Source organism: Pipistrellus kuhlii, unplaced genomic scaffold, assembly GCF_014108245.1.
Source record: "Pipistrellus kuhlii isolate mPipKuh1 unplaced genomic scaffold, mPipKuh1.p scaffold_m20_p_14, whole genome shotgun sequence".
NCBI lineage: Eukaryota > Metazoa > Chordata > Mammalia > Chiroptera > Vespertilionidae > Pipistrellus > Pipistrellus kuhlii.
In genome coordinates, this window is record NW_023425449.1 from 38,684,929 (window position 1) to 38,705,410 (window position 20,482).

The 20,482-nt window shown below is 59.9% G+C and overlaps 1 protein-coding gene across 3 annotated transcripts; it reads left to right on the forward strand.

Moving 5' to 3' along the window:
- Positions 1-6,566: 6,566 nt before the first annotated feature.
- FAM83A (family with sequence similarity 83 member A) lies at positions 6,567-20,409 on the forward strand. Of its 3 annotated transcripts, XM_036437192.2 has the most exons (4): positions 6,567-7,152; positions 13,372-13,536; positions 16,109-16,233; positions 19,666-20,409. In XM_036437192.2, the coding sequence occupies exons 1-4, from the start codon at positions 6,676-6,678 to the stop codon at positions 20,150-20,152; spliced, it is 1,254 nt and encodes a 417-aa protein (XP_036293085.1). In that variant the 5' UTR covers positions 6,567-6,675; the 3' UTR covers positions 20,153-20,409. The 3 variants fall into 3 exon arrangements, with proteins under 3 accessions (XP_036293085.1, XP_045437454.1, XP_045437455.1); XM_045581498.1 differs by lacking the exon at positions 16,109-16,233; XM_045581499.1 differs by lacking the exons at positions 13,372-13,536; positions 16,109-16,233.
- Positions 20,410-20,482: the final 73 nt, after the last annotated feature.

The window sequence follows — 20,482 nt, forward strand, 5'->3', positions numbered from 1 at the left end:
CTGCGCTGGCATCTCGCCCCAGCAGCAGCTCCTCACAGCGCTTCCTCGCTTCTGCGCCTTCACATAGCGCTGAGAAATAGCTAAGCACGTCCTTGCATGATGGTCAGTGGATATCTCAGCTTTCTCATAAATGCAAACAGTTACAAAGAATGTAATTGCAACACATATATGCTGACTTAAAAATAAATAAAACTGCATATATGAACTTTTCAAATATATTTTATTGATTTTTTTTTTCTTTTTACAGAGAAGGGAGAGGGATAGAGAGCTAGAACATCAATGAGAGAGAGAGACATCGATCAGCTGCTGCTGATGTGCTGGCAGCCAAGGTACATGCCCTGGACCGGAATCAAACCCGGGACCCTTCAGTCCGAAGGCCGATGCTCTATCCACTGAGCCAAACAGTCAGGGCTGCATATATGATCTTTAACATGCATCCAATGAAATCTAAATGGCCCATGGAACCTGGCCGGCGTGGCTCAGTGGCTGAGCGTCGACCTATGAACCAGGAGGTCACGGTTCAATTCCAGGTCAGGGCACACACCCGGGTTGCAGGCTCGATCCCCACTGCAGGGCGTGCAGGAGGCAGCCGATCAATGATTCCCTCTCATCATTGATGTTTCTATCTCTCCCTCTCCCTTCCTCTCTGAAATCAAGAAAAAAATATATATTAAAAATAGTAAAATAAAAATAATAAATACAAAGTGTAGAGCGGCTCACGAGGCTGGGTGAGTGACACAGCTCCCGGGAAGGAAGCAGGCCAGGGAGCAAGGCCCTGTGTGGGCAGGGAGGTCACCTGTGGTGCTTGGGAGGTGGCCCAGGTTCCCAGGCCCGGCCCCTTCCCCACCCTGACTCGGTGATGTGGGAGGACCTGGCTGCGGGCCCACGTGTCTCATCTCATTATTCCGCTGCGACAAGCCAGGAGCCGGGGCGCTGCCAGCGTGGCCGGTCCCGGGAGGCTCAGAGAGGCCGACGGCAGGGAGAGGTTCCCTCACACACGCCCCCTGGGAAGCAGCCAGCGGCTCCCTGTCACCCTCCAGAGCAGCGGAAGGCCAGCCGCCCGCTCGGTTTGGACTGGGTGCGTGCACGTGTGAGTCCGCCTGGTGTTGCTGGAAGCTTCTGAGGCTCACCCTGCCAGCTGGGATGCTCCCCCATGGGCTCTGCTGTTCCCCCACTGCGGCCAGAGGCGGCCATCACAGACTCATCTGGCCAGTCTGGGTTCCTGAGTAACCGCTTCAGTAGTTGCCACCATCGCTGAGAGGAAGGCCAAAGTCCTCTCGCGCCCCCTGACATCTGACCTCTTGAGGTCATCTCTTCCCACCCCTCACCAGCACCCACACAACTCTGCACTCCTGGGGCACCCATTCCCTCCGGCCTTCCCCAGCGAATTCCTGCTGTGCCTCCACCCGTCATGGCCTCAGAGAGGCCTCCTGACCCCCTGCCGAGGTCAGCGTCCCTGCTCTGTATTCTCATGGCTCTCGCTCCTCTGACCTTACACTCACCCAAGTTCAATGTCATGACTTCTCATTTGCTGCCTTTCCCACCGGACTGTAGGCACCACCACAGCACAGGCCACGCTGTCGGCTGTGCGTGGCCCGCGGTGGGCCCTGAGCATTCGATGATGGAGGAAATGCTCTCAGCTCTACCCTAATTGCTTGTCTTTCTTGCAGTCGGCTCATCTCTGTATCCCCAGCTTTTAGTCTGACCCCAAGTCCCATGCCCTAGTTTCAAAGATATACAGGCTCCGATTTCAGAAACCAAGGGGGCCTTTCCATGAACTGGCCAGGAATGGGCTTCTAGGTCCACACCCACTCTCCACATACAGGTGGGAGGAGGCGAGGGCCCCTAACCAGGGGAGATGAAAGAGTTACAGCGCTCACCTCACAGGCCTTCCCACTCCGTCCCCTCTGACGGGTGACACAGGTGGTGGAGGGTGTGGGGCCCCAGGAGCTGGGCCCGCCCCTCCCGGCTCAGCCCTGGAACTGGATGGTGGTTTTGCCCGCAGACCCAGCAGGGGTCATGTCAGCGGCAGGTAGAATCAGTGTGTCCTGACACCACAGGCTGTGTGAGACACAGCCACGAGGCCCCTTTTTCACAGGCTAAGGGGCATCGGTTCTCACCGGTGGAAGTCAGGCATGGGGGCTGGGCTGCTGACAATGCGTCCTTCCCAAATGTTATCACCAACACCTGCTCCCGCACTGTCCTTCCAACATGGCGTTTGTGCCTGAAGTGGCACCACCACGTTGTGGCAAAGCTGCACCATCTGGCTCATACGTGAGGTTTCGAGGCTCCAGCTGGTTTAGATGGCAGTCTGACGGCTGAAGGGAAAAGTCTGTTTACAAAGTGCCATTCACTGGGAGGGCAGGGCCCCTCCAGGGCCTCGAACATGCGGACACAGGAGGCACTCCGTGTTTGTGAAATAAATAAATGAATGCTATAAAGCTTGCTCTCTTGAGTCCCCGGATCTTTTTCTACTGAGACATTTGGTCCTGATTAGAGAGAGGAGGGAGGAGGGAGGAGAGAGAGGAAGGGAGAGAGAAAGGAGGTGAGATTGAAACATCGTCGGTTGTCTCCCACAGGTGCCTCAACCGAGGATTAAACCCACAACCAAGGAATGGGCCCTGAGTGAGAATCGAACCTGCACAGTTTTATTGTAAAGGATGATGCTCCAACCAACGGAGCCATTCTGGCCCAGGGCAGAGCAGGTCCTTGCTCACTGAAGGGGAGAGGGAAGTTGGCCACACTAACTGAGTCACCCTCACAATCTTTCGGTCCTTAGAGCGAGAGGGGCGCTCAGGAAGCCCCAGGTAGACAGTGTTGGTAGAACGTGCACATGTCAAGAAGTGGAATAAGCCGAAACCGGTTTGGCTCAGTGAATAGAGTGTTGGCCTGCGGACTGAGGGTCCCAGGTTCGATTCCAGTCAAGGCATGTACCTTGGTTGCAGGCACATCCCCGGTAGGGGGTGTGCAAGAGACAGCTGATCGATGTTTCTCTCTCATCGATGTTTCTAACTCTCTATCCCTCTCCCTTCCTCTCTGTGAAAAGTCAATAAAAATATATATATATTTTTTTTTTAAAAAGTGGAATAAAACCACTGAGTTAGTTTTGTGGGCATTTCCACCTGCTGGTAAGAATGCAGCAGGAACACGCGCATACACAAAGTATGTACACACTGTGTCATGTCAGCGATTCCGCCTACAAATTCAGCGCTTTCACATCTGCATTTAAAATGGCATTGCACAATATAAAGATGACTGGTGAAATTCATGCTCATAATTTTGAACTTTACCTTTTTTTAACTTAAAGCATCAAATAGCAAATTTAAAAAGCACTACGAGAAATCAGCGGAAAAGCTGCAGCAGAAATGAAAAGGCTTTACATCTTCCCACCATCATTGCCACTTTTCTTTCCTTTTGCTTTGAACAAGGGATCCCACGTTCTCATGTGGCACTGGGCCCCACAAATTATGCCAGCGGGCCCGGCTGTCACCAGCCCTGCATGTCATCATTTCTTACTTCGTGCACTGACAAGGTCGTGGAGCTTCTGCAAATTTGCTGGCCAAAAATGGAGCTGCCCCGGTTTTCTTGCATCAGAAATCCAGAACAATGGACTGGGAACTCCAAAGTAGATAGCTTGCTGCCCCGGCCTAGTAGCTCAGTTGGTTTAGAGCCGTGGTCGGCAAACTGCGGCTCGCGAGCCACATGCGGCTCTTTGGCCCTTTGAGTGTTCTAATGCCACTTCTTCAAAATAGACTCGCCCAGGCCGAAAACCCACTTCTGCACCTGGGCCACGAAGTTTCAATCGCACTGTATGTTCGCACGTGGTATTTTGTGGGAAAGCCACACTCAAGGGGCCAAAGAGCCGCATGTGGCTCGAGAGCCACAGTTTGCAGACCACTGGGTTAGAGCATCATCCCAACATACCAAGGCTTGATCCCTGCTCAGGGCACATACAAAAAGTAATGACTGAATAAATAAGTAGAACAACAAATCAATGTTTTTTTCTCCCTTTCGTGTTCTCTCTCTCTCTCTCTCTCATCAATAAATAAAAACTAAAAATAAGAAAGTAGGGAGCTTGAGAGAGCAAAGGGGCTTTGCAGCTGTGGGCCCTGGGATGTAAGCTGTGGTTTGCCGGGTGCCACGGACGAACCCGCTGAATACGGCGGCGAGAACGCTGCCAGGGCTCCCGGCCGCCTGTGAGCTGATCACATGCAGAATGAACTGATCGGTGTTGTCAGGGAGCCATTTGCCCGTCTAGTGAATTATGCCAACTGATTTCCAACGTAGTCGCATGTCTCAGTCACCGGGTAACGAGTCTATACCGCCTCCAGGCCTGGAGGGGGCAGTGGTGGGGAGAGGGTGGCAGCTGCCCCATAAGGCACCCTCTCCTCCTGGCTCTGGGGCCACAGCCCAGGCTCTCAGGGCGGCTGCCTCCAGGCAAACCGTGTGTGTACATTCTCCCAGGGTGAGCTGGCCTCTGCCCCATCTGTTCACCCAGCAAGCGCGGATTGAACGCCCACTGCCTGCCAGCTCCAATCTGGGATGGGCACTGGGGTGGTGGTGCCAGAAACCTAAGTCACAACTTGCCTGACCTCCTACCCTGTGCGCCAAACTGCTCACCGTCCAAAGGAGATTCTGGCCTAAACCAGCCATGACGGAGTCTGGTTGCAGATGGGAGTGAAGGCTCTGGAGGAAAGTCCACCCCAGGCTCTGCCGCTGGGTCCCAGAGGGATGTCCTTCCCCTCCCTCTGCCTCAGTTTCCTCACCTACAAACACGTCGCAGAGCTGACAGGGTGCAGAGTGAATGCAAGGAGACCACTCACTCCCTCCCGGTCCCCAATGCTGTTCTCTTCCCTGGAACATCTCATGGTCTGGATTTGCCTGATTGGCTCCTCCTTGAAGTACATACATCCAAGCCCTAGCTGGTTTGGCTCAATGGATAGTGCCTGCGGACTGAAGTGTCCAGGGTTTGATTCTGGTCAAGGACACGTACCTCGGTTGGGTTGCAGGCTCCTCCCGGCCCAGGCCCTGGTCAGTGCACATGCAGGAGGCAACCAATCGATGTGTTTCTCTCACATCAATATTTCTGTCTTTCCCTCTCTGTTCCACGCTCTCTAAAAATCAATGGGAAAAAGATCCTCGAGGGAGGATTAGAGAAGAAGAAGAAGAAGAAGAAGAAGAAGAAGAAGAAGAAGAAGAAGGAGGAGGAGGAGGAGGAGGAGGAGGAGGAGGAGGAGGAGGAGGAGGAGGAGAAGGAGAAGGAGAAGGAGAAGGAGAAGGAGAAGGAGAAGGAGAAGGAGAAGAAGAAGAAGAAGAAGAAGAAGAAGAAGAAGAAGAAGAAGAAGAAGAAATAATGAAGTACATCCAAGATTCCTTCCAGGTGAGGACTCCAATTTGAGTTCTCTATCGAGCAGTGAGGGGGTAGTTCCCAGCTCCCAAGGAAAGAGTTCTGTGATCAACTAGTAATGTCTGCAAGGAGCACAAGAGTGGGGGGATTGGGTGTGACAGCACACAGAGAGTGTATTTGCTGTCTATTCCAGAGTCTTGGCATGGCACCGAAGGGGCAACAGAAGGAGAGAGCTTTTTAGGTCTGTCCTCTTCAAGGTTCCAGGGATTGTGGTGAGGAGATAACATGGAATAAAGGAAGGACGACTCAGGGCTGTGAGTTGAATTCCTTCAAATATCCTTCTCTCTTCTACTGGCCTGAGCCACCTGGACCACAGCTCTGGGGAGGTTACAGATGCTTCTAGCAAGTTTCCTCCAAAGAGTAGCCATGCCACCGAGGGACCTCTGGCTCCTGCTGTTCTCGCTGATGGAAGGCCACCAATCCTAGGCTTCGGGCACAGTTCTCTTAGCAGGCATTGGCCGTGCCCTGCTGGCATCCCATGGCGCTCACTGCTCCCAGGCTCCACTCGCGCCTGCCTGAAGGCCATCTCTGGGTCACAGCTGTGCTGGCAGGCACACAGGGCGGCCGGCGGGGTGGGGAGCAGCCCCTGACCCGTGACAAGTGGAGGTTGGAAGGAAATTCTGCAGCTCAGAGAATGCTCTGAGATGTGTTCTTTGTCCGTGACAATCACAATAGGGCGAGAGATGGGGAGCAGAGCTTTTGCAGAGCGAAGGGAGGACTCGGAGCAGGGGTGTCACCAGGAGAGAGGAGGGCACTGGCGTGCACCCAGCTTCCCTGCTCCTGGGGTCGGAGGCGGGTCTGGGGGGCAGCACGTGCCCGCCGGGAGACCCTGGGCGTTGAATGCTGGCTGTTGAGCCGAGGAGCACAGCAGGGGCCCACAGAGGTGAGGGGCTGGGCGAGGCTCCCTGCTTTGTCACAAGGACCTGAGGGTCTCGGGGAGATTGTGCAAGAAGCCAGCGGGAACCGGCTCCCCGTGGCCGCCCGCTGCTGCCGGGAGGAGGGAGTGCCCAGGCTGAGTGCCAGGGCGAGAAGGAGCAGCGCCCCTGGCCGGCGGGCAGGGCAGGCGCTGAGAGAGGCCCCGCCCGGTCTCTGCCAGGTGAGCTTTGCTCAGAGCAGCGGGAAGGGACTCCGGAGCCGCTGAGAGGTGGCAGACAGCACAGCAGTCCGGGAGCTGGTGCTTCCAGGAACCCCGCTCCCCGGCCCCCCACTGCCTGACATCAGGAACGGCTGGGGTGCCCCCTCCTGGCCACCGCCAGGGACAGGGCAGCATGAGCCGGGCAAGGCAGGTGGGCAAGCTCCGGAGGCGCCTGGAGGACGTCAAGAGCCAGTGGGTCCGGCCGGCCAAGGCCGACCTCAGCGACCACGAGAGCGCCCGGCTGGCCACCGACGCCCTCCTGGACGGCGGCCCTGAGGCCTACCGGCAGGTGCTCCACCAGGAGGGCGAGGTGGACTTCCTGTCCTCCGCGGAGACCCAGTACATCCAGGCCCAGGCCCGGGAGCCCCCCCGGACTCCGGACACCCCGGGGGGCGCCGAGGCAGGACCCAGGGGGCCGGACGCCTGCTCCCTGCAGTCCGGCACCTACTACCCCGCGGCCTCGGAGGACAGCGAGCCCGCCCTGCTGCACGCCTGGGCCTCGGCCGAGAAGCCCTGCCTGCAGGAGCCGGCCGGCGCCACCGTGTACTTCCAGACGGACAAGCACAACATCAGGGACCTCGTCCGCCGCTGCATCACCCGCTCCAGACAGGTAGCGGGGGGACCGGCCAGGTAGCGGGGGGGGGGGACAGGCCAGGTAGCGGGGGGGGTGGGTGTCGGCCAGGTAGCAGGGGGACTGGGCAGGTAGTGGGGGGACCTGCCAGGTAGCAGGGGACCAGCCAGGTAGCGATGGCCTGGCTGGCTCCCTGGCCGGGGCGGGCGGGTGGGAGGAGGGCCCCTGGTGGAGGAGGCGGGGGGGGGGGGGCAGCCCTCAGGGATGGCGTCTGCGGTGCCACCCTCTGCCTCACCTGGGATTACTGGCTTCCTGGACCCTCTGTCACAGCCTGGGGTCCAGGTGTCACCCCATCCCTGAGCTAAGTCCTGCCTAGGCCCCATCTTCCTGCCCGTCCCCGCCACCCTGGCTCCGAGCTGCTGGAGACGCTTTCCTGCAGGTCAGCTCTCACCTCCTTCTTTTTTTTTTTTTTTTAAATATATTTTATTGATTTTTTACAGAGAGGAAGGGAGAGAGATAGAGAGCTAGGAACATCAGTGAGAGAGAGTTATGGATCAGCTGCCTCTTGCACACCCCCCACTGGGGATGTGCCTGAAACCAAGGTACTTGCCCTTGGCCGGAATCGAACACGGGACCCCTCAGTCCTCAGTCTGACGCTCTATCCACTGAGCCAACTGGTTTGGGCTCACCTGGCCTCCTTACTGCCCGACCACCAACAGAGGCGGGCTCTGCAAGTGCACTGTGTGCAGACCGGGCTGGGCAAGTCCGAGAGGACGAGGGGGCAGCGTGTGCCCAGGGAGTGGCCCTTCCTCTGGGAATCCGGAGAAGCTTCCGGAAAGAGAGGCTTCAGGGCTGAGGAGGTGCAGGCGCTGGTCAGGCACAAAGACCGGGAGGTGAGGGGGCCCAGGCAGAGGGATAGGCCCAGGGGAAGGCCTGAGCACAGAGCGAGGTGGGCTGGAGTCCGCAGGCACTCAGTGCTGAGAGGCAGGAGGGGGGACAGGACCTGGGGCGACTGGAGCCGTGCTGAGGCGTTCCCTCTTCCCGCTGTGGGCAGTGGGAGCCCCTGGAGGCTCCGAGTGCGGTCACAGCCCACGTCAACGACAGCCTGGAGCGGGGGCCAGCCCCCTTCATCTCCGTGGGAGCAGCCCACCCTGCAGCCCGCATGTGCGTGTGCGTGTGTGTGTGTGTGTGTGTGTGTAGATCACAGACTCTGCCTGCAAAGGCCTGGCAGGCCTCTAACTGGGTGAAGTGAGTGGGGGCCGGGACAAGAGGGAGTGGTGGGGTCTGTGGCAAAGAAGGTGGCACCAGCTCAGCACCAACAGAGCCAGTCTTCCTACCCGCTCAGCGGAGCTGGAGAGTCTTCCTTTTAGGTGAAATCTTCTGATTTGCGATGTTTTAGATTCCTAACGGGCTGTGCTGGTGAAAGAGAGGACATTGGCAGACCGCAGGCCGAAGAGGCAGGCGGGGGAGGGGGAGGAGAGGGCCTCGCCAGGGGATTTATGCCTCACAAGCCCTACCCTGGCTTCTGGGGTTGGGGGAGCGGCAGCCTCAGGTAAGACTCCCCCAGCGGGGGCGCCCACACTGGGAGAGCACTGAGCTCAGGCACAGGGAGCCCAGAGCCAGCACAGAGAGACAGGCCGGGAGCTGGGAGGGACCCTAGTCCACGAGGAGGCCGAGGCCTGGGAGGCTGAGGGAGGGCCAGTCCACGCAGCCAGCCCCACGCCGGGCCCACACACCCGACAGCCTGCCTGGGACGTCCGCCAAGCCCACTGCCGCCTGCCACGGAGCGTGGGATACCGCTGGGAGCAGCGGCGACATGAAAAGCTGGTGCCCCACCCATTTAAATTTTCCAGAACTCCGCTCCCTCCCCCCCATCCCACCCCCGACACAGCCTCCCCACCCCGACACAGCCTGCCTGCCCCTGGTTACGAGGCATTAAACCTGGAGCCCCAACAAAAACGTGAGCCTCAATATCAGCTCACCCCTTTTTGAGTTCTTTTCGGCGTAACCAAGTTTTAACTTTTAGGCGATCAGAGACAGAGGGAGAAGGCTTGCAGGGGACACACTTCTTCCCTTGGTCCATTCCCGCCCCTCCAGGCTCCGGGGCGGATGGGCATCTACAGCCGGTGCTGGGAGCCATCTGTGCCCCTGGGCAGGAGGAGCTGCCGCTGCCGGCGGCCGCACCACGGCCCTGACCTAGACACGGAGCAGCCACGGGCCACAGGGTGCCCGCAATTCTGTCCGCGAAGCCAGGCCAGCGTGCCAGGGCACACCGGAGCTCCTTCCCTTCTCCTTCCCTTCGGGAGCTCAGCTGCCCCGGGAGGAAGGAGAGGAGAGGAGGGGAGAGGACAGGAGAGGAGAGGACAGGAGAGGAGAGGAGGGGAGGGGAGGGGAGGGGAGGGGAGGGGAGGGGAGAGGAGAGGAGAGGAGAGGAGGGGAGAGGACAGGAGAGGAGAGGACAGGAGAGGAGAGGACAGGAGAGGAGAGGAGGGGAGGGGAAGAGAGGGGAGGGGAGGAGAGGGAAGAGGAGAGGAGAGGAGAGGACAGAACAGGGTGAGGGGTGGGTGGCAGCCTGAGCTTGAGCAACCTGTGTGCTGGAAGCAGACAGGAAGGTGACTAAGGCAGGCTTCATGAGGAGGTGGCCTCTGAGCTGAGTCTCACAGACTGAGTAAGAGTTTGCCAGGCAGAGAGGGAGGGAAAGGCATTCCAGGCCGAGGGGTGTGGGCACCAAGGTCAGGCCCAGGGGGCGTGGGCACCAAGGTCAGGTCTGAGAGAGCCGAGGCCGGGGAGGTGGGGAGACACGCCATCCCTCTGGGGGGACAGCGGGTCGGCAGGGCCCTCGGGGAGTGACGAGGGTGGGAACGGGGATCAGAGGCCACAGCAGCTCTGCCTTACTCTTTGTGCCAAAGAGGGAGCCGCAGTCCCTTGGAGGATCAGGTGTGAGATGGAGAAGACGTGGGGAGTCCTAGCACACGCAGGAGAGAGTTTGTTGTGGACCCAGTAGCCATGGCTGCACAGGAGCCGTCAGGCACACAGTTCTTCCAGGCAGTCCAGCCCGCAGGGCGGCCCCACACGGCGGCCCCGGCCCCCGGGCCGGCCAGCGGCCTCTCACACACGCTCAGACAGAGGCCTCGTGCCCATGAGGGACACAGGCTCGTGCTACGCTAACATCCTCGCCTGCAGCAAGCGTGTGGCAAACTGGCCTTGACCATCGGGCGCATCTAATTAGGGTTCCCACGTGGGGTTTGCTCGGACCAGGTGCAGGCGGCCCCACAGACCTGGAGAGGGAAGCTGGCACAGCCCTCCGTGCTAGGCAGGGCCGGCCGGAGCACCCGGCGGGCAGGCGGGCGGCGAGGGGACGGCAGGGCAGGCGCCTGTCCGGGGCTGCGGGAGGGCAGGAGCGCAGGCAGCAGTCTGAGGTGGCCTGGTGGGTCAGGCTGGCCGGCTCTGGGCGCTCCGGCCGGGCCCTGGGTGGTGAGGGGCAGGGGCTGTGTGTGGGGCTGTTGTGTGTGAGTTGAAGAAGAGGGTGGTCGAGCGTCGGCTCTGGGTTGCGGTGTTTGCACACCAGAGACACGCGCACAGGCCAGTGTTTGCAATCGCTAGGAGTCAGCACCTACAAAACCGCGAGCCGTCATCCACGCGTCCTCCAGAGGGGCCAAGGGTAAGGTGACCAGCCGTCCTGCTTTTGGCAGGACAGTCCCGATTTTTAACATTTTGCCCCGCGTCCTGCAGCGCCTTAAACAAAATGTTAAAAATCGGGACTTTTTAAACATGTCGCGGGACGTGGGGAAAATTGTTAGAAATTGGGACTGTCCCGCCAAAAGCGGAACGTCTGGTCGGTCACCTTAGCAAGGGCCCTTCCAGCGGGTCTGTAAGGTCCTTCCCTTTTTTTTAATAAAGTTCCAAGGAGTAGGACACTTCAGTTTTTTGGGTTTTTTAAAAATATATTTTATTGATTTTCCACAGAGAGGAAGGAAGAGAGATAGAAAGCTAGAAACGTCGACCAGCTGCCTCCTGCACGCCCCCTACTGGGGATGTGCCCACAACCCATATACATGCCTTGACCGGAATTGAACCTGGGACCTTTCTGTCCGCAGACGGACGCTCTACCCACTGAGCCAAACTGGTTTCGGCAGGTCCTTCCCTTCTTAACCACGTAATGCGTGAGGCCAGTTTCCCTGCACACGCTTCACCCAAACAACACACACACACACAGAGATTGCTGGAAGCAGGCATGCGGGCCAGCCGCCTCCTGCGAAGCCAGACGCTACAGAGACGGACAGCCCTGCGCTCACTGCATCTTGTGGTTGTTTTAGAAGATACAGTTATTTTTTTATTAAAAAAGCTCTTTGGAATCCTCAACAATTTTTTTTAAAATCTTCACCCGAGGATATTTCCCCATTGATTTTTAGAGAGTGGAAGGAGGGAGGTGGGGGAAACAGAAAGAGAGAGACATCGATGTGAGAGAGACACCTCCACTGGTTGCCTCCCACAGGGTCGGGGATCGAGCCTGCAACCAAGGTGTGTCCCCGTGACCGGAGCCGAGCCCCAGACCCTTCAGGCCACAGGCCATGCTCTATCCACTGAGCAACCCGGCCAGGGCCTCAATAATTTTTCAGAGAGTAAAGGGGTCCTGAGACCAGAAAGTTGGAGAAGTTTAGCAGACAAGCCCCCTCTCCTTGCCCAGCACACACACACACACACACACACACATACACACACACCCGGCTCCCCCCGCCTCTCCCCTCTCTGAGAAGACCGGGCTGACTGTAGAAAGGAGTCCCATCAGCCGCTGGGGGCAGGGAGGGTGGAGTGGAGCTTGGAGAGGAGCCAGGAGAAAGCGGCTCCTCCCTCCACCCAGGCCCACCCCCAGGGGCAGGCACTATCTTTTCGGGCTGAGACCCTGCCCTGATGAGCTATCCCCCTCCCCCCCACCTCCACCCCCGCTCTGCACCCCACAGGCCTCTGGTCATCGCAGCAGGCCTGAGGGAGGGTGTCGGGGCGCGGTGAGGCCACCAGAGCAGACGCGGCACCGTGTCCTAAAGGCGCTCCCAGCCCTGCCTCAGGAGAAAGGGCCTCCCGGGGACACACCTGGGGACTGGCCGCCGCCCTGGGGGAGAACGGCCTCTCCTGCCGGGAGCCTGGGTGAAGCGCACTGATCTTCAGCAGAGGGGCCGTGTACTGAAATGTGCGCAGGCACCTGATTGTGCCGTCACAGGCTCAGAGCTCCTGGATCATGGTCTCCTTCTGGAACATCCTTCCTGACTTCCAGCCCAGGGTGAGCAGTTTGCCAGCTGATCCTTCCCCTGAAGGGCCGAAACCGGTGTGGCTCAGTGGATAGAGCGTCAGCCTGCGGACTGAAAGGTCCCGGGTTCGATTCCAGTCAGGGGCATGTACCTTGGTTGCGGGCACATCCCCAGTGGGGGGTGTGCAGGAGGCAGCTGGTCGATGATTCTCTCTCATTGATGTTTCTAACTCCATCTCTCTCCCATCCTCTCTGTAAAAAATAAAATATTAAAAAAAAAAGTTCTGGAGGCTGGAGGTCCAAGGCCAAGGTCGGGCTGTGTCAGCGAGGCCCACATCCTGGTTCACAGACAGCATCTCCCATGGAGCTGTTCACAGACAGCCGTGTCCTCCCAGGGTCGGAGAGCTCCTCAGGAAATCCCAGGGGCCTCTGAGCTCGGTGCCAGCGCCCCCTCCCCTCCGCCAGCCCTCCCTCCCTCTGCCAGCCCCTCCCTCCCCTCTGCCAGCCCCTCCCTCCCCTCTGCCAGCCCCTCCCCTCTGCCAGCCCTCCCTCCCCTCTGCCAGCCCTCCCTCCCCTCCGCCAGCCCTCCCTCCCTCTGCCAGCCCCTCCCTCCCCTCTGCCAGCCCCTCCCTCCCTCTGCCAGCGCCCCCTCCCCTCCGCCGGCCCCTCCCTCCCCTCTGCCGGCCCCTCCCTCCCCTCTGCCGGCCCCTCCCTCCCCTCTGCCGGCCGCTCCCTCCCCTCCGCCAGCCCCTCCCTCCCCTCTGCCAGCCCCTCCCCTCTGCCAGCCCCTCCCTCCCCTCTGCCAGCCCCTCCCTCCCTCTGCCAGCCCCTCCCTCCCTCTGCCAGCCCCTCCCTCCCTCTGCCAGCGCCCCCTCCCCTCCGCCAGCCCTCCCTCCCCTCCGCCAGCCCTCCCTCCCCTCTGCCAGTGCTCCCAGGCCCATGGGACCAAGTTCCACCCAAACCAGTGAGCCCTGGACCTGACCCTCCTGGTGTTTGCCCCCCGCCCTGGCCAGGTCCTGGCCATCCTGATGGACGTGTTCACGGACGTGGAGATCTTCTGTGACCTCCTGGAGGCGGCCAAGCGCGGGGTGCTGGTGTGCGTGCTCCTGGACCAGGGCGGCGTGCGGCTCTTCCGGGAGATGTGCGACCGGGCGCAGGTGTGCGAGCGGCACCTCCAGGTAGGCCGAGGGGAGGCTGAACGGCGGGCCAGGCTCGGGGAGAGGGCCCCGTGCCCGCGGCTCCACACAATGAGGCTTATTCGTGGCTCAAAGTGAAGTCAGACGGCCTCCCTCCACTTGGAGCTCCGTCAGAAGACGTGGCCTCCGGGAAAGAGAAAGACGTGGCCCGAGAAAGGGGGAGGAGGTCCTGCGGGATGAACACCGGGCCTGGAAGAGACTTTCAGGTCCACTCACAGCCTTTCTTTATTCTTTTTAAAAAAATATATTTTATTGATTTTTTACAGAGAGGAAGAGAGAGAGGGATAGAGAGTTAGAAACATCGATGAGAGAGAATCATCGACCAGCTGCCTCTTGCACACCCCCCACTGGGGATGTGCCTGCAACCAAGGCACATGCCCTTGACCGGAACCGAACCCGGGACCTTTCAGTCCGCAGGCCAACGCTCTAACCACTGAGCCAAACCGGTTTCGGCTCATAGCCTTTCTTTAAAAAAGACATTTTCATTGACTCCAGAGAGGAAGGGAGAGGGAGAGGGAGACAGAGACATCAATGCTGAGAGAGAATCATTGACCAGCTTCCCACCCCACACTGGGGCTGGAGCCCACCCCCTGGGCCCGGGCCTCGAATGGGAATCGAGCTGGTTCATAGGTAGATGCTCACCCACTGGCCACACCAGCCAGACCCCCTCACAGCCCTGTGACCTCCCGGGCGCCCGGGCAGGAAGGGCAGGGCGGGCAGGGCCGCTGCTGAGCATCAGCCTTCACTGGCTCAGCTGAGGGCGCTTCCCGCGGGGCGGCCTCAGCACCTGTGCGACTCCGGGCGGGAGGGAGGGCAGCCCTCAGCCCCAACAGGAAGCTCCTCCCCTGGGACTTCACCAGCCTCCCCACCTCCTCTGGCAACGAGAAAAGAAACCCCGAGATAAGGGATCCCTCAGGGTTGCCTTCGGGGCAGCTAATCCAAGGTCAAATGTCCCCGCGCCTGCAGCAGGCCCAGCCGAACAGCTGATGGCAGGCAGGTCCGCCTCCTGGAGCCGGTCCTCCTCCCATCCCCCACCTGTCCCCTCCTCCTCCCGTCCCCCACCTGTCCCCTCCTCCTCCCATCCCCCACCTGTCCCCTCCTCCTCCCGTCCCCCACCTGTCCCCTCCTCCTCCCATCCCCCACCTGTCCCCTCCTCCTCCCGTCCCCCACCTGTCCCCTCCTCCCCCGTCCCCCACCTGTCCCCTCCTCCTCCCGTCCCCCACCTGTCCCCTCCTCCTCCCGTCCCCCCTTGTCCCCTCCGCGCTGGCCGCTGACCGCCAGGCAGCTGAGGTCAGGCACCTGGATCTTACCTGACTCCCACCGCTCAGCGTGAGGCCACAGACAGGAGAGTCAGCGGCGGCCTCCGCTGCTGGGCTCACACAGGCCACACTCCTGCTCGCTGCCCGCAGAGGGACAGGGGGAGCTGAGAGGAGGCGGGAGCAGCAGCGGGAGGCGCTGGTGTCCCCTCCCGGAGCCGCCCAGCTCAGCAGGCGTGGCCGGGCCCAGCAGTGCGGCCTTCCTCTGAGGCCGGTGTTCCCCCGCCCGCCTTCGTCTCTCCGCCTTCCCAGGCTTCCCTGCGGAGGGCAGCGGGCGCTGCTGGGGAGGAAGGGGACAAACAGGACCAGGATTTGGGCATGAACACACCTTTTTAAACTTATCTTTTCAATTATTTATATATATATATATATATATATATATAGAGAGAGAGAGAGAGAGAGAGAGAGAGAGAGAGAGAGAGAGCGCGCGAGCGCGTCGGCCTGAGGACTGAAAGGTCCCAGTTCGATTCCGGTCAAGGGCATGTACCTTGGTTGCGGGTGCATCTCCAGTGGGGGGTGTGCAAGAGGCAGCTGGTCGATGATTCTCTCTCATCGATGTTTCTAACTATCCTTCTCTCTTCTTCTCTGTAAAAACAATAAAATATTTAAAAAAAAAATTTTTTAATATATTTGAATTGATTTCAGAGAGGAAGGGAGAGGGAGATAGAAACACCAGCGAAGAGGGAGAATCATTGATTGGCTGCCTCCTGCACAGCCCCTTCGGGGATCGAGCCCACACCCTCGGCATGCGCCCTTGGCCCTTCAGTCCGCTCGAGCCAGACCAGCTAGGGCAACACACCCTTTTTTTAGACACAATGGAGGGTCCAGTGGGGTCTCCTCCCAGCTGTCTCCTCTGGCCGCCCTGAGCCTGCCCGCTGACCAGCCTGGGGACAGGCACGCTGTCACTAAGGCCACTCACGGGCAAGGCTGGCCCTGCCGGGCCTCCGTGGTCCACGGGGGCCGCGACCGGCGGCTCCAGGGGCACCGGCCCTCGGCTTCTATGTCCTGCTTTCTTTCTACCACCCGCTCCCTTTCTGTCCTCCGGTTACTTTGAGTATTGTCAGGACAACGAAGGCCGTTTAGAGGATTCAGCCAAGGACAGGGTGAAAACGGCCCAGCGGCCCAGCAGCTGGGATAGCCCTGTCTCCGCGGTGGCGAGCGTCCCCCCGGACCCTGTGCCGGGCAGACTGGCGGCTGTGAGTCCGTGACGGCGAGCAGCGCGACCTCCCTCCCCGCAGAGCCTCGCGGTCCGCAGCGTGGGGGCGGAGGTGCACTGCGCCAAGTCCGGCAGGAGGTTCGCCGGCCGGGTCCAGGCGAAGTTCATCATCTCCGACTGGAGCTACGTCCTCTCCGGATCCTACAGGTGAGCGGGGTCTCGCCCGTGGCGGCTGCTGAGGCCGAGGCTGGGCGTGGCCCCCGGCCCCGGGCCCCAGGCGCCAGGCACACACACACACACACACACACACACACACACACCCGCCAGCAGCTCCCGGAGGGAGGACAGGCCTCGGGGGGAGGGCAGGGGCGGAAATGGGCTCTTCCTGGGAGGACTTCGGGGTAGAGAGTCCCTTTCTGGTGCCTCAGTTTCCCTTGATATTGCACCTTTTGTTTCCTCCTCGGCTGTCTCAGATACGATTATAAACCCATGCAATTTGTTTTAGTATGTGCGTGTTCCTATTTTCAGGTGTTTTTTTTTTTAATTTTATAAAACATTTATTGAGGCCCTAGCCAGTTGCTCAGTGGATAGAGCATTGGCCTGCAGACTGAAAGGTTCCGGGTTCGATTTTGGTCAAGGCACATACCTCGGTTGTGGGTCTATCTCCAGTAGGGGGCGTGTACGAGGAGGCCGATCAATGATTCTCTCTCTTCATTGATGCTTTGATCTCTCTCTCCCTCTCCCTTACTCTCTGAAATCAATAAATATATATATATTAAACATTTTATTGACATATAATCAATACGCTATATAATTCACCCATTTAGAGTATGCAATTCAATTCTTTTTGTTACTGCTTTCCTCACCTGTAAAGTGAGGGATAACAGTTTCTTCCCTTGCAGATAAAGTTTGCAAAAACACGTGGCATAGCTCCTAGCACATAGTAGGTGCTCAACAAATGATTGCTGTTAGCCTGCCAGTACCCTGGCAAGGCCCCAGGGGGAGGGGGACAAGGAATAGGCAAGATCTGAAAGGGTGGGGACTGAGAGGAGGCTGGTCCTGAGGGCTGCCAGGCCCCTGGAGGAGGTCTCACTGGCTGGCGTGGGGATGTGGTCCGGGAAAGACTGGGGGGCACCAAGACAGCCCCCCTCTCACTTCAGAATTGCCAGGGCTTGCTGAACACCACAGTGTCCTTGACAGACGACAAGCGCCACCCTGTGTGGCCCCCAACCAGCTTCCCACCCCTTCTCCCCTCGGTGCGAGAGCATCTCCAATCCCCTGGGACCATGGCTGGCTCCAGGGACTAGAAGCGGCAGCGGCCCAGCAGGGAGTCAGACAGTTTAAGTTCGGTTCCCAGCTCTGTTTCTCAGGCTCCCTCAGCGTGAGCTGTTTCTTATGCCAGAGCAGCGTGTATTTTGAGGCGGCGTGTCCACACCCCTTCACCATTAGGGAGTCGCTCCCATGCCTCCTTCTCAGCCCCTAGCAGCCAGCTCTGAGACTGGCCGGAGGCTTATTGAGCCACTGAAGAGATTTCCAGACCATCACAAAGGGCAGAGCAAGGAATTCTGGGAGAGAAAACGAAGAGGGAGCCTTGCTCTCGGCAGGGAGAATTCCCCCTTGGTTCTCATTTCCTTGTCCTTACAGAGTTCATTGCCGGGTGGCCCCTGCCCGTGGGGCCGGCAGGAAGCGGTTAACCCCGGTGAGCTCTGTGCCAGGCCAGGGCCGGGTGTGGTCAGACCTGTAAGGACTCAGAGAGGGTCAATCTTCCTCACGCCCCTCTTCTCATGGCAGACGGGGACCTGAGGAGCAGAGGGGCAGGGATCAGCGCACAGTCCTTGACTAGCATCTCCAGCTCCCCCTGCCCACCGAGGCCCAGTGGGCGTGCCATCCTGACCCGGGAGGTGCCAGGAGGAGGGGGCAGCGGGCTTTAAGATGCAGGGCCATCCGTAAGAACCGGAAGGTCCAGCTCCTGGAGAGAGGGCGGGTCAACGCCTTCGCCCTCGGCATTCAGGGTGTCTGTGAGCCTATCAGGACCCGTTCCCCTGGGACCCTCAGAGCTGCAGCCAATGAAAACAAAGCCACAAACAGGACCTCCCTCAGCCTGGCTCTCCCTGGGCTTCCAGTGGCCTGGCCCTCCTCTCTGGTTGTCTCTGTTCTACCAAACTGAAGAGCTGATGCCTCTTCGGCCGGGGTGTGTGTATGTGTGTGTGGAGGGGGGAGCTCAAGGGGCAGCCTGTGTGCATGGCCTCTGGGTGCATGGGGACCTCACCAGTTGCCAGGGCACCTTTAGACCCATTTTACTGAGCAAAGCACGTAGTTGTTGTCCTCGTCCAGCCCAATTCCCAAACACAGATTTGGGCGTTAGATTCTTAGTGCAGCCAGGAGCCCCCTGTGCCCGTCTCTGCACCTCCCCCATCACCTGGCTGGCCCAGGCTCAGCCTCAGCCGCTCATCCATCTGGGGCCGAGTGGATGGCTCCTGGGCGGGAGATGAGGCTGGAATAAAGCCTCCTGTTCCTCCCAGGATTGCCCAGCCTCTGTGGGCCCGCCCTGCCTCCTATTGGCAAGGCCAGCGGCCTGATGGCTGGCGTTGGAGGCTGAGGCCCTTGTGGACCCGCCTCCCAGGATGCCCTGCCCTCTGACTGCCGAGCCCCATCGCCTCCACATGATCAGAAACACAGGGATCTCTGAGCTGATGCTCGTGGTGGGTCTTCTGTGCTGTCACCAGACATTTTCAAGGGTGTTTTTTTGGGGGGGAGGGAGAGAAGAGGCAAGGACATGAGGAGGGGAGTTTTCATCAAAAATAGAAAGAGATTTCACCTGGCCTACATGGCTCAGCGGTTGAGCATTGACCTATGAGCCAGGAGGTCACGGTTCGATTCCCAGTCAGGGCACATGCCCAGGTTGTGGGCTCAACCCCCAGAGTGGGGCGTGCAAGAGGCAGCCAGTCAATGATTCACTCTCATCATTGATGTTTCTCTCTCCCTCTCCCTTCCTCTCTGAAGTCAATAAAAAAGGTATTTTAAAAAAATAGAAAGGAATTTGGTTAAATCAGGGAATCATAGAAAGTCACACCTAAATGCCTTGAGCATTTTGTTTTCTCCTCAGACCTGTGATGGACGGAGGCCCAAGACCTCTCTCTGCCTGAGGGTGTGCTGACCTGGGTGTCCCAGCAAGCCCCGCCCTGTCCCTGCGGCTCACCCTGTGTCCCCTTCCCATCTGCCGAGGGGCCCGGGATCCTCCCTCCCCTCCCCTCTGGGTCCACCCGCCTGAAAACGGCCCTCCACCCGCTAGATGGTCATGATCATGTAGCCCCTGCCTTCCAAGGAGCTGCCTCCTCAGCCCACACCCCCTCCGCGGGGACCGGCTAAGGGACAGGAGGAGCCCTGGCCCGAGGCCAGGAAGTCATCTGGCCACGTCCTCACCAGCCAGCCAGCAACACGGGCTGGATGGGAGCTCCAGTTTGGCCTTTTGTGAAAGGGGACCCTGTCCCGCCAGGGCTTCTGCAGGATGACAGAGAGGGGCAGAGGGCGGAGTCCCCTCCTTCCAGTCCTGCTATCAACCCCCAACCCCTGAGGCAGGTCCTGGGGGGCCCCCGCCCGCTGTGGCCCACTCCCACCTCCCCCTCTCTCCTCCCACAGCTTCACCTGGCTCAGCGGACACGTGCACCGCAACATCCTCTCCAAGTTCACGGGCCCGGCCGTGGCGCTGTTCGGCCAGGAGTTCCGCCGCCTCTACGCCGCCTCCCAGCCCGTGATGGGCCTGAAGTGCCCCAGGCTGGCCGCCCCCCTCCCGCCCGGAGCAAGGCGCAGCCCCCCGCCCGGCCGCCTCAGCCTCAGCAGCAGCAGCGGCTCCGCCAGCGCCAGCGGCCGCCTGTCCTCCAGCCCAAGCCCGTCCGCGTCCTCGGGGCCCAGCACCCCGCTGGCCCCGAACCCGCCTCCGCCCCCCAGGTTCCAGCCCCACCACGGCCTCTGGGGGGCGCTGGCCCCGAGGCCCCTGGATGGCCCGCTGGCTCTCTGCTGCAAGCTCGGCGCCTGCCGGCCCCCCAGGCTGCAGCCGGAGCGGCTGGGCCTGCTGCCCCGGGCCCACGTCTGGAGGCCGTTCCTGCAGGCCACCCCTCGTTTCTGAGGGGCCCTCCTCCCGGCTGCCCTCCCAGGACCCCTGGGGACGGACGGACGGGACGGCAGCTTTGATTCCCGGACAACACTGATGCCTGTTGGAATGTCCCCGGGCCTGAGAGTGTTCACCTGCTGATCACACTGGTCCCTGGGTTCCCCTCTCCGTCCGGTTTGGGCTACGCAGCACATTCCAGAAGGTTCCAGGGTGATGGGGGTGGGGAACTAGAGGACAAAATGGTGAAAGTAGGGCCTCCTCTCCCAGGGCCACTCGGACCCGCTGGGGTGTGAGACGGGGCAGACTCAGCACGTTTCACACGTGGGTAAGTGCAGGCAGCGAGCA

Bases quoted from the DNA above. Each gene is read 5' to 3' on its own strand.
- FAM83A (XM_036437192.2), top strand. From the start codon at position 6,676: ATGAGCCGGGCAAGGCAGGTGGGCAAGCTCCGGAGGCGCCTGGAGGAC. The intron at 7,153-13,371 runs GTAGCGGGGGGA...CGCCCTGGCCAG, and splicing joins GCATCACCCGCTCCAGACAG to GTCCTGGCCATCCTGATGGA. The intron at 13,537-16,108 runs GTAGGCCGAGGG...CCCTCCCCGCAG, and splicing joins TGTGCGAGCGGCACCTCCAG to AGCCTCGCGGTCCGCAGCGT.